Raw genomic sequence first — 16,197 nt, forward strand, 5'->3', positions numbered from 1 at the left:
TTATTTAACCTGCATGATGTCTTTTAAGAACGTCTTATTTTGAACGCATCATTATTACAGAACAATCCTTTCTAAGCAGTATCCGTATCCAAGCCTCATTTTGCTCATCAGTTACGAGCAGTATTCCATTATACATATAAACTAAAATTATTTATTTCAATCAAACGTATATTATATAAATCAGTACAATCTCATTTAATAATACTGATTGCATCCGATTTTTTTTATGAATTATAAAAAAAGTACATACGTATAAAGGAGCGTGTTCTTATCAATACCAAAACGTCAAACCTGTCAAATGTCATTGTCATGTTTATTGTGGATTTTTTGTCGGCGTGAAAAGTTGTTTACTTACTGAAAATAATGAGTGAAAACCAACAGGAAGATAAAATGTCTGCGCCGTTCACTAAACTGAATGCCCCTATCAGTAGATTGGCGGTCGTATGTCGCGGCTGTTTGGCAGAATCGGGAGAAATGAAGAATATGTACGAATGGGGCTTGTATGAAGATTATTTTACGATTACAGCTATTGAGGTATGATTTAAATTAAGAACTGCCGGTTTCCCGCTTTTTTAACCATATTCTGAGAGCATTTGTCAAGGAATATCCTTCCCAGCCATAACAGAAGTGGTGAAGGGTGTTTTGGGGGCTGTCTTTTGTAAAGAAGACGGATCACAATCCATACAAAATTGCCCCACGTCCTATAACAATGTGACGTATCTCAAAAAAAAGATAAAAATGTTTAAAAAAATATGGCATACTCTCTAATTCATTTTTTTTACACCTTCATACGAAAAAAATGCTTTAAAAATTGTTCAGGCGCTGTTATGAAAACATCGTTCATAGAACTATGAATGGACTATTTTATTAAATTATTTTTTTGTTTGATAGGGTATACCTCACAGGTGGTCCCATAATCATCAGGTCAGGATCTGATGATGGAAACCCTGAGAAATTCAGGGCAACTTTTGAAAGTTGTAGGCATGCGCAGGATAAAAACTTGACTATAAGATGTATGTTTTATAACACTATGCAACAGTGAAGATTCGGAGCTAACCTGATGATGGAGACGAAAGAAGATCGAGGGAACTCGACAACTGAATATGTAAACTACCTCGGTGTTTGGGCTTGTATTATTTGTATTGAATAGACCTTTGCAACAGAGAAGGTTTGGAGCTGATCCGATGATGAAGACCAGAGAAGGTCGGGGGGACTCGACAACAAAATATGTAAACTACCTCAGAAGTCGGTGTCTAATGGATGTACTTAAGTTTATATCCCCACCGACTTCTAGGCCGATGCTCCTAAGAATAGTTTTTTTTGGGAGTCTGTTTTATTTTATTGTAAAAAGTTTTTTTTTTTATTTTTGGCTTTTCAGTGACAAGCACAGTTGTCACTATCCGCATAAGTGGAAAGTTCTTATCAATACGAATAATATAAGCCCAAACACGTGGTAGTTCACATATTCAGTTGTCGAGTTCCCTCGCCCTTCTCTGGTCTCCATCATCAGATCAGCTCCAAACCTTCACTGTTGCAAAGGTCTATTCAATACAAATAATACAAGCCCAAACACGAGGTAGCTCACATATTCAGTTGTCGAGTTCCCTCGACCTTCTTTCGTTTCCATCATCAGGTCAGCTCCAAATCTTCACTGTTGCATATTGTTATAAGACATACACCTTATAGTCAAGTTTTTATTCTGCGCATGCCTACAACTTTCAAAAGTTGCCCTGAATTTCTCAGGGTTTCCATCATCAGATCCTGACCTGATGATTATCGGACCACCTGTGAGGTATACTCTATCAAACAAAAAAACAATTTAAAAAAATAGTCCATTAATAGTTCTATGAACGACGTTTTCATAACAGCGCCTGAACAATTTTTAAAGCATTTTTTTCATATGAAGGTGTAAAAAAGATGAATTGGAGAGTATGCCATATTTTTTTAAACATTTTTATCTTTTTTTTGAGATACGTCACATTGTTATAGGACGTGGGGAAATTTTGATCCATCTTCTTTTAACGTTCAAAAAGTGCTGTTAAAAATATATTAAACTAGCTGGTGCCCGCGACTTCGTCTGCGCAGGTTTAGTATTTCGAACAATATGTTTACAAATTGTAGCCTATGTGTTATTCTGATGTATAAGCTATATTATTGTAAAGTTTCATTAAAATCCATTCAGTAGTTTTTGCGTGAAAGAGTAACAAACATCCATACATACAAACTTTCGCGTTTATAATATTAGTAGGATATATAAAAATGTTAAAAAATTTTCAACGCACTTTATTACTTTTAAGTTTTCTTTTTTTAATGTAAATATGTGCCGTGTAGCGACGGCTGTGCCGTGTAGCGACGGCTTAAGAATACATATGTCGCTACCCCTTCTTCCAGTGGGTGTCGTAGAAGTCGACTAATGGAGTCAAAAATGCACCGAACACCAGTGCGAGAGAAGGAAAACTCGGAAAAAAACCCTCTATCAACCCGTCTGGCCAGTGTGATAGCAGTAGGCTAAATTCCTCAATGTGCAGAACAAACAAGCCACGGCCCCTAGTTCCCGCCAGTCCCCCTATTCCCGGTCACGGTGGCGACCGTGGTTACGACGGGACAGGGGGTACGAAGAATCTCCAGGTTACGGGAGGCCACCAAACACAACTGACTCTTGCGACGTACAACGGCCGCACGCTACAGCTTGACTCGCATCTGGCGCAACTCGAGGTGGAACTTGGGAAGATTAGGTGGCATATATTAGGGCTATATATAAGGAGGACACCATAACCCTCGAATCAGGTCACCTAATGTACTTCCGAGAGGGAGACCAACAATCCCAAGGTGGCGTTGGGTTTCTGATTAATAAGTCCCAAGGTGGCGTTGGGTTTCTGATTAATAAGTCCCTAGCTGATAACGTTGTGGAGGTGTCTAGTGTGTCGAACAGGGTAGCGTACCTTATCATAAAGCTCACCGACAGGTATAGCCTCAAGGTAGTGCAAGTGTACGCACCGACTTCGACACATTCAGACGATGAAGTGGAGGATATGTTTGATGATATATCAAGGGCCCTCCACTTCACTACAACGACCCATTACACCGTTGTCATGGGGGACTTTAACGCTAAAGTGGGAGTACAGATTTGCGGCGAATCGGCAGTAGGATCTCATGGATTTGGAAGCAGGAATCATAGGGGGCAAATGCTCGTCAACTTCCTCGAACGCGAGGGGCTCTTTTTGATGAACTCCTTTTTCAAAAAGCAGCAGAAGTGGACGTGGCAAAGCCCCGACACCATGACTAAAAATGAGATTGACTTCATCTTGACGAACAAGAAGCACATAGTCAGAGACGTCTCCGTGATCAATAGGTTTAATACCGGTAGCGATCACCAACTTGTCCGAGGCTCTCTGAATAACAACTTCAAGGCCGAACGTTCCCGTCTGATGAAGGCTAGGCTCCGACCAACACTGCTCCAAACCATGACAGGATCTGAAAAGTTCAAGTCAAATTTGGAGAACCGATTTGCCGCCGTGGAAACCACAACAGACGTTAACCAGAACCACGAATATGTGGTTCGGATCCTCAGAGAGGAAGGTTCAAGATTCTGTAACATGCAGCGTAAGGGCAAGAAATCAAAGCTTTCGGAAGAGACATTAGGGCTTATGAAGAAACGACGTGAAAACCCGCCTGTCACTTCGTCAGCTAAGCGGGCTCTAAACCAAGAGTTCAACAAGCACGTACGACGCGACTTCCGGTGATCCAATACTCTTGACATTGAAAGAGCAATTGAGCTGAATCGGGGGTCAAAGGTGTTCGTACAATCTCTTGGAAGAAGCCACTTGACGAAGCTGACCACAACAAGTGGAGAAGTCGTTTCTTCGGTGCCGGCAGTCCTTTCGAAAGTGGAAAATTTCTATGGCCGGTTATACGCATCGCATGCATCTCGACCTGATCCCGGAAATGAGGATTCTAGAGCCACATTAACACGCCATTTCACCGAAGACCTGCCAGAAGTCAGCAGTGGCGAAATCGAGATCGCTCTGAGACAGCTGAAAAATGGAAAAGCCCCTGGCGAGGATGGCATTACAACAGAGCTATTAAAAGCAGGAGGTAAGCCCGTACTGGGGCAGCTCCAGAAGCTTTTTAATGCCGTCCTGTTTGAAGGGAGAACTCCAGAGGCGTGGAGTAGGAGTGTTGTCGTCCTGTTCTTCAAAAAGGGAGACAAAACCCAGCTGAAGAACTATCGACCCATTTCCCTCCTAAGCCACATATATAAGCTGTTCTCAAGAGTGATCACGAACCGACTTGCGCGAAGACTCGACGAATTCCAACCACCGGAGCAGGCTGGGTTTTGGAGCGGATACGGCACCATAGACCACATCCACACAGTGCGGCAGATTATACAGAAGACCGAAGAGTATAATCAGCCCCTGTGTCTAGCATTTGTGGACTATGAGAAGGCCTTTGACTCGGTTGAAATCTGGTCTGTTCTGGAGTCCCTGCAGCGTTGTCAAGTAGATTGGCGATACATCCAAGTGATGAGATGTCTCTACGAAGCCGCTACAATGTCCGTCCAAGTACAGAATCAGCAAACAAGGCCCAAACAAGGATGTTATTTCCCCGAAACTGTTCACTAATGCAATGGAGGATATGTTCAAGACGCTGAACTGGAAAGAACGCGGCATCAACATCAATGGCGAACACATCTCTCACTTGCGATTTGCTGACGATATCGTCATCATGGCGGAAACGCTGCAGGACCTACAACAGATGCTGAACGACCTGGCTGAATCTTCTCTACGCATCGGCCTACGGATGGACTTGGATAAAACCAAGGTCATGTTCAATGAACATGTTCTACCGGAACCGATTGCGATACACGGCGCCGAAGTTGAAGTTGTTCGGAAATATGTATACCTCGGGCAGACATTGCAGTTAGGTAGAAACAACTTTGAGGACGAGGTGAATAGGAGAATTCAGTTGGGTTGGGCTGCATTTGGGAAGCTACGTCGAGTCCTAACATCGTCGATCCCACAGTGCCTAAAGACAAAAGTCTTCAATCAGTGCGTCCTACCTGTCATGACTTACGGAGCCGAAAAGTGGACACTGACGGTACGGCTGGTCCACAAGTTTAAAGTCGCTCAGCGGGCTATGGAAAGAGCTATGCTCGGCGTTTCTCTGAGGGATCGCATCAGAAATGAGGTAATCCGTCAGAGAACCAAGGTCATCGACATAGCCCACCGAATCAGCAAGCTGAAGTGGCAGTGGGCTGGCCATATTAGCCGAAGAACCGATAACCGTTGGGGTAAACGAGTTCTAGAGTGGAGACCACGCCTCGGCAAACGTAGTGTAGGACGTCCTCAGGCACGGTGGAGTGATGACTTGCGCAAGACGGCTGGCAGGAGCTGGATGCGAGCAGCCGAAAATCGATCTCAGTGGCGTGCACTTGGAGAGGCCTGTGTCCAGCAGTGGACTGCTATAGGCTGATGATGAATGTAAATATAGATTTAATTTATTTTAAAATATAACGTACAGATTTTGAGGTAAATAAAAATAACTACCCTAGTGTCAGTTTGAATAAATGACTGAGATTGAGTAAATAGATTAATTTTAAACATCCTTTTCTCATATAATTTTAAACTGTACCTAAGTTAATATGTTAAGTGTATCGCGACTGTAAAAGGTGTTAATGAGCTTACTATTTTTGTTTAAATAAAAGTACTTTTACGGATTTTATCGCGGTTGTACTAATAATAAGTAGTTTTATTTAAATGTAAGATATTCGAGTTCAGAAATCAACATTATAACCTTTGCCTACCACTACCACTGGTATTTCTCCACCACCCAAAGGTAGACTGGTAGAAAACGCCTAAGGCGTTAAGTCCGCCCTTGTACAAAATGTGCAGAAGTATAAAATAAATAAATAAATTATTCTTTTATTTTTACTACAGACATCTAGAAGAGCCGGCATATCGGAGCTCCTATGTTCCACCTGTGAAGCAGCCATGATGACCTGCAAGCAGTTCCGGGAACGATGCCAGCTTTCTGACAAGATACTGAAGACTTCACTCGTAGCTAGGGTAAGCTCATCGGCGTAGGGTTTGTCCAACTATGTTGGGGTCGGCTTCCAGTCTAGTGTGCCACATGGAGCGACTGCCTGTCTGACCTCCTTAAACCGTTACCTGGTTAACCCAATATCTCTTGGTAAGACTGGTTGCCAGACTATCTGGCCTCTGACTTTCTGTAATGACTGCAACCCCTGCCTACCCCAGCCTATTTAACGCATAAGGTTATACTAATTTTTGATCTCACGAAAGTGCGTGACCTATACTTGAAAGAGAGAAAGAAAATTCATTTATTCAACACACAAATGACGCAAGAAACAACAAAACAAATAAATAAGGGGCAAAACAAACAATGAACATAAAAAGAACTTTGCAGTTGCGTCACTCATGCGTGAAAGAGACAGCGTTCAGCATAAATGCTGTCTCGCGCACGCAGGCACGAGACAACAGCGCTGGCTGACCCATCACGTGCCCTTGCCTTGCTTTTTACTTGTGTATGTAACTGCCTCGTTGGTCTAGTTGTCGCAAGTGTGGCTGCTGAGCACGAGGTCTCGGGTTCGATTCCCGAGTCGGGCCGAAATCACTTTGTGGGTTTTAGAAGACTTTCACAAAGCAGCCCGAAGCCTGGAAGTTGGTGATTGATTCACCCGTGCATCGGAGAGCACGTAAATGTCGGTCCTGCGCCTGATCTCTTTCCGGTCGTGTCGGATTGCCGTCCCATCGGGCTATGAGAGTGAAGGAATAGGGAGTGCACCTGTGTCTGCGCAAATGCTCGTGCACTATAATATGTCCTGCGCAGTTGGCTAATCTCCTTACATGAGAACAGCCGCCGTAACCGATAATCGGCTAGGAGGACATCATCATCATGTAAATGTGCATGTCTGTAGTGTTAGTATGACTCTGGGACTCGGTAACTACTAAGCGCGAGCGAGCGCCCGCACACAAACACAATACATTTACACACACAATTATGGTTTCATCAAGCAAGTTTTTGTCAATTTCACATTCAAGCACAACACACACACAGAAAATAAAACACTTACTTCAAATACACACAGCACACACACCAATAGTCTACTCGATGTCCGTGCGTCATTTTTAGGGATCCAGCAAAATACCAGCGTCAGGTATTCTACCTGACACATGCTGAGCTGGACTCCCATTCGGTGCAAACGTAAGACACTGCAGCGCGCCGTTAATCTCTGATTGTATTTCATGTTTCTCTTTCTACCCACTTCTTGTTTTGTTTTATTTTTCTTATTGTGTATCTTTGTGGTGTCTTTTTGTTTGTCTGAATAAATGTTTTATCTATCTATCTATCTATAATTTCAAAATCCCGTATCTATATAATTATGTAATTGGAACACTTCTTTATCCACAGTCAAAGAAAAAAGTGCAAAAATTCCGAAGAAACCAAGTTACATGCATACTCCACGATCAGAAGTTAGCCGTCCTGATAACTGCACCTAAGACTGACTCTCGGATCAACCTGCCTTGTCCATATCATTGTAAAGACTGCTTTTTCAAAAAAACAGACTTACAATCGCATTTGAAAAAAATGCACTGCGTATCCGACTCCTTTGAGATTGAGTTACAATATTATTGTCCGGAAGAAAACTGTGCTTACCATATTACTTCGGATAAAAATAAATGGTTTTCAGGCAGAAAGTTTCTAAACCAACATATAAATAAAGTACACAAAGCTAAGACTTTTCATTGCAATGAATGTAACCAATGTTTTGCCACCGAAACTGAATTTGTGAGACACTCAAAAATCTGCAATTTTGTCTTCATATGCCAGATTTGTGACACAAAATACAGTACGAATGAAAAATTAATGGTACACTTGAAGAGAAAACATCCAAATGTACACCAATTGTATAAAAACGAGAAAGCGGAAAAGCGAAAATTAGAGCGAACTAAAGAAGCGAAGAGAGCGAAAAATGTACCCTCAGAAACCGAAATGGCTACAGCTACATTAATAACCACCGAAATAGACCCCAAAAGTATTTTAGAAAATTGGAAATTTAATGAAAAAATACCAAAAAATGAGCTGACCTTCTGCGATAGTCCAAAAAAGTCTTCCGCTACCCAGATCCCGGAAGATATCAAAAATGATGTGACCTTACCATCTTGGCAGTCGAATGAAACAAAAACAGATGAGATATCAACTCAAGTAGCTTTCGAAGATCTTTTGTCTTTAAAATCACAGAACAGTGAGGACGAAATCTTCTTTTCGGAAGCCGTCTCTCTTTCTGACATTCAAACTCAGACTTTTCCAGTAGAATTCGGTCTCAGTCGCTCAAATAAAGAGACTCAATCTTGCAAGAATTCTGAAACGCAGTCCCCTGATTTGAGTATCAAAGAAACTCAAACATGTTCGTGTCACTATGATTCTCCTAGGCCGAATTTTAGACTTTTTGATAGCCTATCTTCTAGCCCGGCTAGTATTAATCATACTTCTACGGAGACTCAAACTGGTGACTCAAGGTTGGCAATGAAATCGGATGTTTTATTAAGTTCGACTGAAACTCAAACGTGTTTTGATGAATTGAGCAGTGATAGTATATAATTATATGATGATATATAAAAAGATATAAAATTATTACACTCCAATTATATAAATGTTAGGAGCTCAATTCTACAAATGTTACTTAAGCGACATACAATTGGTATCCAGTTAAGATTCAATTACTATTGAAGCATATGTGGCATTCTGCATTTTTTTTTTGTTTTAGATAAACGTTTTTATCCTTTTCTGTGATTCAATAATGAATCATATTGTCTGCAAATGATTTACGATTGCAATATGATTGTAGAGCAAACAACCGTATAGAATAGAATTCCCACTACAGTTAAAACTGCTATTGAGATTCAATTGATATCCAATTTACACATTATTAAATTAGCAGAATCAAGGCTTTTAAAAAAACTGTTAAGTAATTTTTACGTTCAAAGTTATCAGTCGCACAAACTTTTTAGTCTAGATATCCTAAGAATTATATTATAAAGTTAATATATTCATTCTTATAAAATATTTTTGTATTAAATCAAGATGTATGTACGGACGACAGCACATCAACCTAGCTCAATCTGTCAAATGTCTTCAATAGTATTCCATCGACGACCTCGATGGCGCAATGGTCACCGGACTGCCGAATCTGAGGTCCCGGGTTCGAATCCCGGTTCGATATTTGTGTGATGAGCATGCTTGTTGGCCGTGGTCTGGGTACTACTAGTATGTATATATGTAGCTATATGTAGTTTATCAGTTGTGTTAGCACCCATAACACAAGTTAATTAATAACTTACCATGGGGCTAACCGACCGTGTGTGAAAAGGTGTCTCAACATTATTTATTATTTATTTTCAACCTTCTCACAATAGTGGAAGGTTGATGTTCGATTGGTATTTGACAGATTCAGATAGCTTGACTTGCTGGCGTCTGCATACTTTTTTCTGAGCAGCTGTATTTAAGTAGTATTTCTAAGGAAAAACGTTTACTAATAGAATGAAGAGGAAACATTTTTTTTGTTTGTATCCTGTATCCTAAAGACTCTGAAGCTAATGAAAGCTACACCTTTCCCGAGTAACATAGGCTATATTTTATCCCAGTTCGGGCAGTAGTGAAACCGCAAGAATAGTAATAGTAGTTTAAAATAAATGATTTTCTTCAAGCATACCCAGTGTAAAATTGCAAAATAAATTATTTTCATGTTTGTAATTGTTTTATTTTTACACACATTCTTCTGTATATTATAGCAATACATGAGGTTAAGCAACATTAGCCGAGGCTACGATTTGGATGGGTTGGGTTTATCAAAATTAGTCGTATAAATTATAATACAATGATAACATATTCGTCGTAATAAAACAAATTAAATAAATTAAAAAACAAAACAATTCATTAAATAAAATCATAAAAAAAAACTTATTTTCCCCATTCTTAAAATGCTAAATCAATATTTCCCTACATAGAAAGTAGAGCAAATTTTGAGAAAAAATATTAAAACGATTCTAATTTTTAAATAAAGCTAAATAAATATATAGGTACAATGTTGGTGTAAAAATATTTATTTTAAATGCATCTCTACAAAACAACATAGTGTGTACTTATTTGGAATTGATATAAATTAATAAAATATACAAAATGGACATGACACAATATCCTTTTTACAATAAAAAATACGTGTGGCACTCGGGGACTGCCGCGGTAAAGCTATTGCATAGCATTCTGTATCAACTTATGCAATTATAATTATTTATTTTTTATTTTATTCATACAGTATTTTTTTTCTTTAAATACTATATAAATAACTATCTCGTCTCGATTCGATAAATACTTATACACCTATATACTTTCTCACAAACAGCTGATTATGTATTCGTCCGATTTCGGAGCAGCTCGTCTCGATTCGGGCGAGTTCCGTAAAGTCGTACAATACGTCTAATCGCACGACACACAGCGCCGTGTCGAAGACTGCCGAACTGACACGACGTTAGACGATGCACGGCCTTCAAGCCACACCTCCGTGTCCGTCGGAGTGGGGAGCGTGAGGTTTTTTCGTTACGGAATTTCTGGATTTGGTCCCCGCGCTCAAGGCCTGCCATAGAAGCTATGCAATAGCTTAAAATTCCTTAAATCTTTGAAACTACGTAGCGACTGCCAAAGATGTTCAAATGACAGCCGGGACCCACCAATTTAACGTGCCTTCCGAAACACCTATTTCAATGATATTTGAATGCTTTGACTGTGAGCAGGAAATTCAAAATTAATGATTTTTTGATGTTTTACCTAAGTTAACATGAGATATGAGGCGTGATCGGGTATAACATACCTCAAAGTAATTTTAATGTCTTTATACTCCGAAATTTCTTACAATTGAAATGTAATCCGAGAAACTATATGATGCAAAATCTATACTAATATTATAAAGCTGAAGAGTTTGTTTGTTTGTTTGAACGCGCTAATCTCAGGTTCTACTGGTCCTATTTGAAAAATTCTTTCAGTGTTAGATAGCCCATTTATCGAGGAAGGCTATAGGCTACTTTTTATCCGGGTTCGTGCAGAGGTTTCCACGGGGTACGGGTGAAACCGCTGGCAGAAGCTAGTATAACAATATACCGGGTTGTATTTGAATTTTAAGGACTTAAAAATGACACGAAAAATTACTTTGAGGTATATTATTACCGCGATCGTTAAGTTCACGCCTCATATCTACTATTATCTCAGGTCATACATCAAAAATAAATTTTATATTTTAATTGCTCGCTACCAGTTAAACCATTCACTTCATAAAACGATTTAAAGTTTTATTTCTCAGCTTTACAACAAAATTTAACATTCTCCATACAACTAATGATTACTGCAACATTTCTTCTCCGTTTTTTCTTCAATTCTTCTCCCCTTCCCCGCTAGTGGGCGGTCCTTCTCGTCCCACACTACTACGCCATCGCACGCGCATATACGCTTGGGATTTTGGAAAATGCCCGCTGATCGGGCTATTATGCCGCATGCGACCCTGAGGGAAGAAATGTTTAAAAAAATTATTACTGTATACAAAAAAAACATCAACCTTTTCCCAGCTATGTTGGGGTCGGCTTCCAGTCTAACCGGATGCGGCTGAGTACTAATGTTTTACAAGGAGCGACTGCCTATCTGACCTCCTCAACACAGTACTCCTAGGTAAAACTTGATTGTCAGACTGGCCTCTGATTTGCCTGACCTGGAATCGAACCCACACTTATACTTGAGAGGTTGGTTCTACCTAAATAAAAAAACCCAGATGAAGACAATTTTTTTTTTGTTTGCAAAAAACCGTCGGATATTTGTTTATAATCATAAGGATAAAAAGTATGACAATAATAATAAAAAAATGGTAAGTACACTAAGAAGTTTAAGTAGTAGTATTACTCACGGTTTCCCACTGTCGCCGTCTATCTTAGATGTGGGTGAACTGCCGCGGCCGAGGTCATCTCTCCTTTCTGTGACGGCTACTGAACGACCTATTATATCTGACACCTGAAATTATTAGAAACAAAAAAATACATAAGGTGATTCCTACAACTGCCAGGGCTGCGGGATTGTTCGCGCTCATTACCGCGGCGCTGGTACTTGGCGGGCTTAAGAAGGAACATGGCGGGGTTTACTCAGTAAGAGTCTGACACTCCCGAGCGCTGCACACACAGCGGGAGAGGTCATTTGATGATTTCTCTACCAAAAAATGAATAAGTAGCTCTGACCAGGCAACTTTTAACAGAATATTACTCAATAATGGACTTTTAGTAGGTGTTGCTCTTCTAAACTCATAAAGAAACCAGTTTTCTTCTTATTTATTTGTAACTGAACCGATGTGAAAAATTATTTCTCTGTTGGGGCGCTACACTCTTCCCGAGTAACATAGGGTATATTTTATCCCGGTACGGGCAGTAGTTCCCTCGGGACGCGGGTGAATACAACTAGTAACGTGCAATACACAAGCTGATTTCCTGATTAATATTATTTTTTTTATGAATATTTTGATTAATTATTATAGGGAATGCCTTGTAGCATTAAGTCGGCAAATATAATTCGCCCGCGTAGAGTTCGGTTATATCGCGTTTCCAAGAGAATTCTGCAAAATTCCGGGATAAAAACTATCCTAGGTATGTTCTTTCTCAAGGTCAACTCTATCTCTGTACCAAATTTTATTAAAATCAGTTCAGTGGTTTAGACGGGAAAGCGTAACAGACAGAGTCACTTTAGCATTTATAATATTAGTAGGGATTTTTTATATCATTTTTGTAGGTACATAAAGTTTAAATAAATATATGTAACACTTTAAAATATCACCTTTAGAACTTCATCAATAATCCTGAACGTAGCTCTCCCAGTTTCATCAGCGACTATGTTACCGAGGTCCCCGGCGTGGCGTCTGTCGCTGGGGTCATTTGGACCCCCGTGCGGGGCTCCGGTAGGGTTGTAGTGCTCTCCTAGTGAATCGCACCCCTGGAGAGTAAAAAAAATAAATATATTTTTTGGTGAGAATAGAATTTGGGAAGTACGTTTCATTTGATCATAGTTTGAGGACTTATTGAAAATAAAAAGTAGAAAAAGGGATTTTTATGGGAATCATATTGACATTTTGTACTTATATAAAAAAACTATTATGTCATATATGAACATGTCTGTCTCCTTTACAATACAATAAAATACCTGGTTTTATTTTGAACTGAAAAAGTGCACTCTTATTGATACAGACCTACCTAGAATACTTTTTTGTGCTAATGTAAAAACCCAAGTCTCAGAAATTTCTGGGCGGATTTGTAAATTCTTTCCTTGTTAGCCTATTTATTAAGGGAAGCTCAATTATTCTTTTTATCTCATGTGCGCAGAAAAGTACCCATGAAGAAATCAAGATGAAAGTATTTTGAATTAGGTACTATACTCTATCCACGGAAGCAAGAGCTAAAAGGTAAACAAAGAATGACACTTTTTCAAGATGGCGGTATAACCCGACCGATGACAAAACGTCACATTTTTGTGTAAAATGTTCGCAGTATCTGTGATTTTGTCATCGGTCGGGTTATACCGCCATCTTGAAAAAGTGTCATTCTTTGTTTACCTTTTAGCTCTTGCTTCCGTGGATAGAGTATAGCAATCAAAAGCGCGGATTCTGGAACATTTCGTGGAAACTCTGTGCACCTGGATAAGTAACAATATAGTTTTTTTTCATTTACCATAGTTTTTAAAAACTCTGCTATAGTCAAAGTCAAATGTTTTTATCACAAATAGGCCTTTGCAGGCTCCTATGAAACGTCACACTAGCTGCACGGTTCCAAAAAGTTGGTCTCAAGCAGAACAGCCGGTGACAAGAAACTAAATAGCCACTCTTAAAAAAAAAAGTAATATTCTACTATATAACATCTGATCTGATGACTGACTGACTTTGACTGTGTTTCTGATGGCGCGTTAAACTGTAGAACATCCTTGGCAGTCGTTACAGGTAGTCAGAAGCCAGTAAGTCTGACACCAGTCTAACCAAGGGGTATCGGGTTGCCCTGGTAACTGGGTTGAGGAGGTCAGATAGGCAGTCGCTTCTTGTAAAGCACTGGTACTCAGCTGAATTCGGTTAGACTGGAAGCCGACCCCAATATGATTGGGAAAAGGCTCGGAGGATGATAACATCTGATCTGATAAACTAATACAATGCAACTGCAGTCTGGTCTTAAATCCAGTATACAAGTACCTGGGTGAGGTCGCCGCTGCTATGCACATGCAGGGCGTGCGGGCCTGTAGCCAGCCCGTCGATACTGCCGTCAGCTAGCAGTGGCCCTGCTGCCGCCTGCTGGAACCGGATTACTCCTAGCACTTGACTGCCGCAGCAGGATTGAGAGGACACCATGGCTACTGCTGATTGCGTTTCTGTGGGAGAAAGAATAGATATTCATATATTTATTTGCATTCCTTGTTAAACACTAGTACTCAGCTGCAGCCATTTAGACTGGAAGCCAACCCCAACATAGTTGAGAAAAGGCTCGGCAAATGAGATGTTTATTTGCCTACCATGTCACATTTACTTGGTAATTCTTGTCCAAGAAATTCATGAAAATGATATGACAAAAAATTTGCAAATGTTAAAAGGTGGGTGCAAAGAGTAGATTGCGGCAGCATTTTCCAGCATCCCATGGGAAATACTTCACGCACCCAGAAAAAAATAAAACAGGACCCTTTCCCTACAAGGATCATAACAATTAAAGAATTTTGCAAATCATTCCAGAAATTCCTGATCCCCACATTCATACAAACAGACAAACTCTTCAGCTTTACAAACTAGCTCAAATATCCTCACCTCCAAACCCTTGCAACACAGCTCTCTTCCCCGATGTCTTTGTCACCATATCCAGCACATCTGTACTCGGTAGACTAGTCTCAACAAGTATGGCTCCGTCTTTGAACACCGCCTCCTTCACGCCATCTTGTGATTTCAATTCGTTCAGAGTCTTGTTGAGGATGGCATCGTCTACTGTAGGTCCAAAGTCTACTAGGACTTCTAGCTGCAAGGATATAAGGGATAGAAGATCTAATAAGTGAGTAATAAGTACTAAAATAACAACATATTCTATTATCTAACAAGTTTTGTGTTTAATAATATATACATCACATACATATAGTCCATAAGTTATATATCTAAGGGCCAATAATAGCCTAAAATTAAAGGTGATTTTGATGCAGAAAATAATAGTAGGTATATTCAGTTTGGATTTGTTTTGCATGAGTTTTTAGTACCTATATAATTTTCTAAGCGACGTTTTTTCTGCCGCACATTTAAATACTTAAACATTTCAAAATACATGTCAAAATGTAGAAAGTCCTTGAAAGATAATAAAACTTTCCAAATTGAGTAAAACTAACATAAAAGTATTTCATATAGCATTCAGAATTTTATTTACATACATCATATTGAAAAGAGGAAGTATACAACATAGCATAATGTAAAGTCATGACCTTTGCCTCAAGGAATAACTAATTAAAAAAAATATAAAGTAAACATTGGTCTCATTATTAAGTCGTTTTTTACATAGGTATTTCTTAAATTCCAACTGCGTAATTATATTGAAATTAAGAAAAACAGATAAGAACCAAGTGCTTAACTTGCTTAGTCATGAAACTAAGCAGAAATTGCATTAAAAATGCATTTACGGTAACCAAAACATTACATTAACTTCGGTCTCTAAGTACGCTTCAAAAACTTACCTTGGAGGTCAACATAGTTATTTTTAAAGCAACAAAACTTAAATAAATAGTTATTTTTTCTGAAAATTCAGTAGCGATCCACTTTTCTTGCGGTATTTTTCTCGAAATTAAAAGAAAACAAATCGACATGTGATTGACAGATAACGCGTTCCATTAATTTTTCTTACATTTACAGCAGAATTTTGACATGACTGCCCATTTCTTTCTCACTTCAGATCAGTAGGATTGTCTCTTTTACTCAAGAACATGCTTGAAATGTTGGGATTTTTATTGGAACGCTAACATAACCGACTTGCCAGAAAGGAGGGTTTTTCTATTTGGATGCTCTATATCATCTGCCTAGCCTTTTCAATAATAGAAGCGAAATACAGTCTAGAGAATTCCTGAAGCGTTTGTAGCAGCTACCTCGAA

The 16,197-nt window shown here is 39.4% G+C and overlaps 2 protein-coding genes across 2 annotated transcripts; one reads left to right on the forward strand and one right to left on the reverse strand.

Moving 5' to 3' along the window:
- The first annotated feature begins 310 nt into the window (after window positions 1-310).
- Window positions 311-9,264, forward strand: LOC124644709 (zinc finger protein GAI-ASSOCIATED FACTOR 1-like). The gene is made up of 3 exons (XM_047184220.1): window positions 311-534; window positions 5,937-6,065; window positions 7,432-9,264. The coding sequence occupies exons 1-3, from the start codon at window positions 364-366 to the stop codon at window positions 8,620-8,622; spliced, it is 1,491 nt and encodes a 496-aa protein (XP_047040176.1). The 5' UTR covers window positions 311-363; the 3' UTR covers window positions 8,623-9,264.
- Window positions 9,265-9,756: 492 nt separating this feature from the next.
- LOC124644597 (copper chaperone for superoxide dismutase) lies at window positions 9,757-15,940 on the reverse strand. Its single transcript, XM_047184080.1, has 6 exons — window positions 15,787-15,940; window positions 14,882-15,086; window positions 14,279-14,454; window positions 12,883-13,038; window positions 11,969-12,072; window positions 9,757-11,572 (listed from the first exon to the last, which is right to left on the reverse strand). Exons 1-6 carry the CDS (start codon window positions 15,913-15,915, stop codon window positions 11,407-11,409), a joined length of 936 nt encoding a protein of 311 aa, XP_047040036.1. The 5' UTR covers window positions 15,916-15,940; the 3' UTR covers window positions 9,757-11,406.
- Window positions 15,941-16,197: the final 257 nt, after the last annotated feature.

This window comes from Helicoverpa zea, chromosome 30, assembly GCF_022581195.2.
Source record: "Helicoverpa zea isolate HzStark_Cry1AcR chromosome 30, ilHelZeax1.1, whole genome shotgun sequence".
NCBI classification, from domain to species: Eukaryota; Metazoa; Arthropoda; class Insecta; order Lepidoptera; family Noctuidae; genus Helicoverpa; species Helicoverpa zea.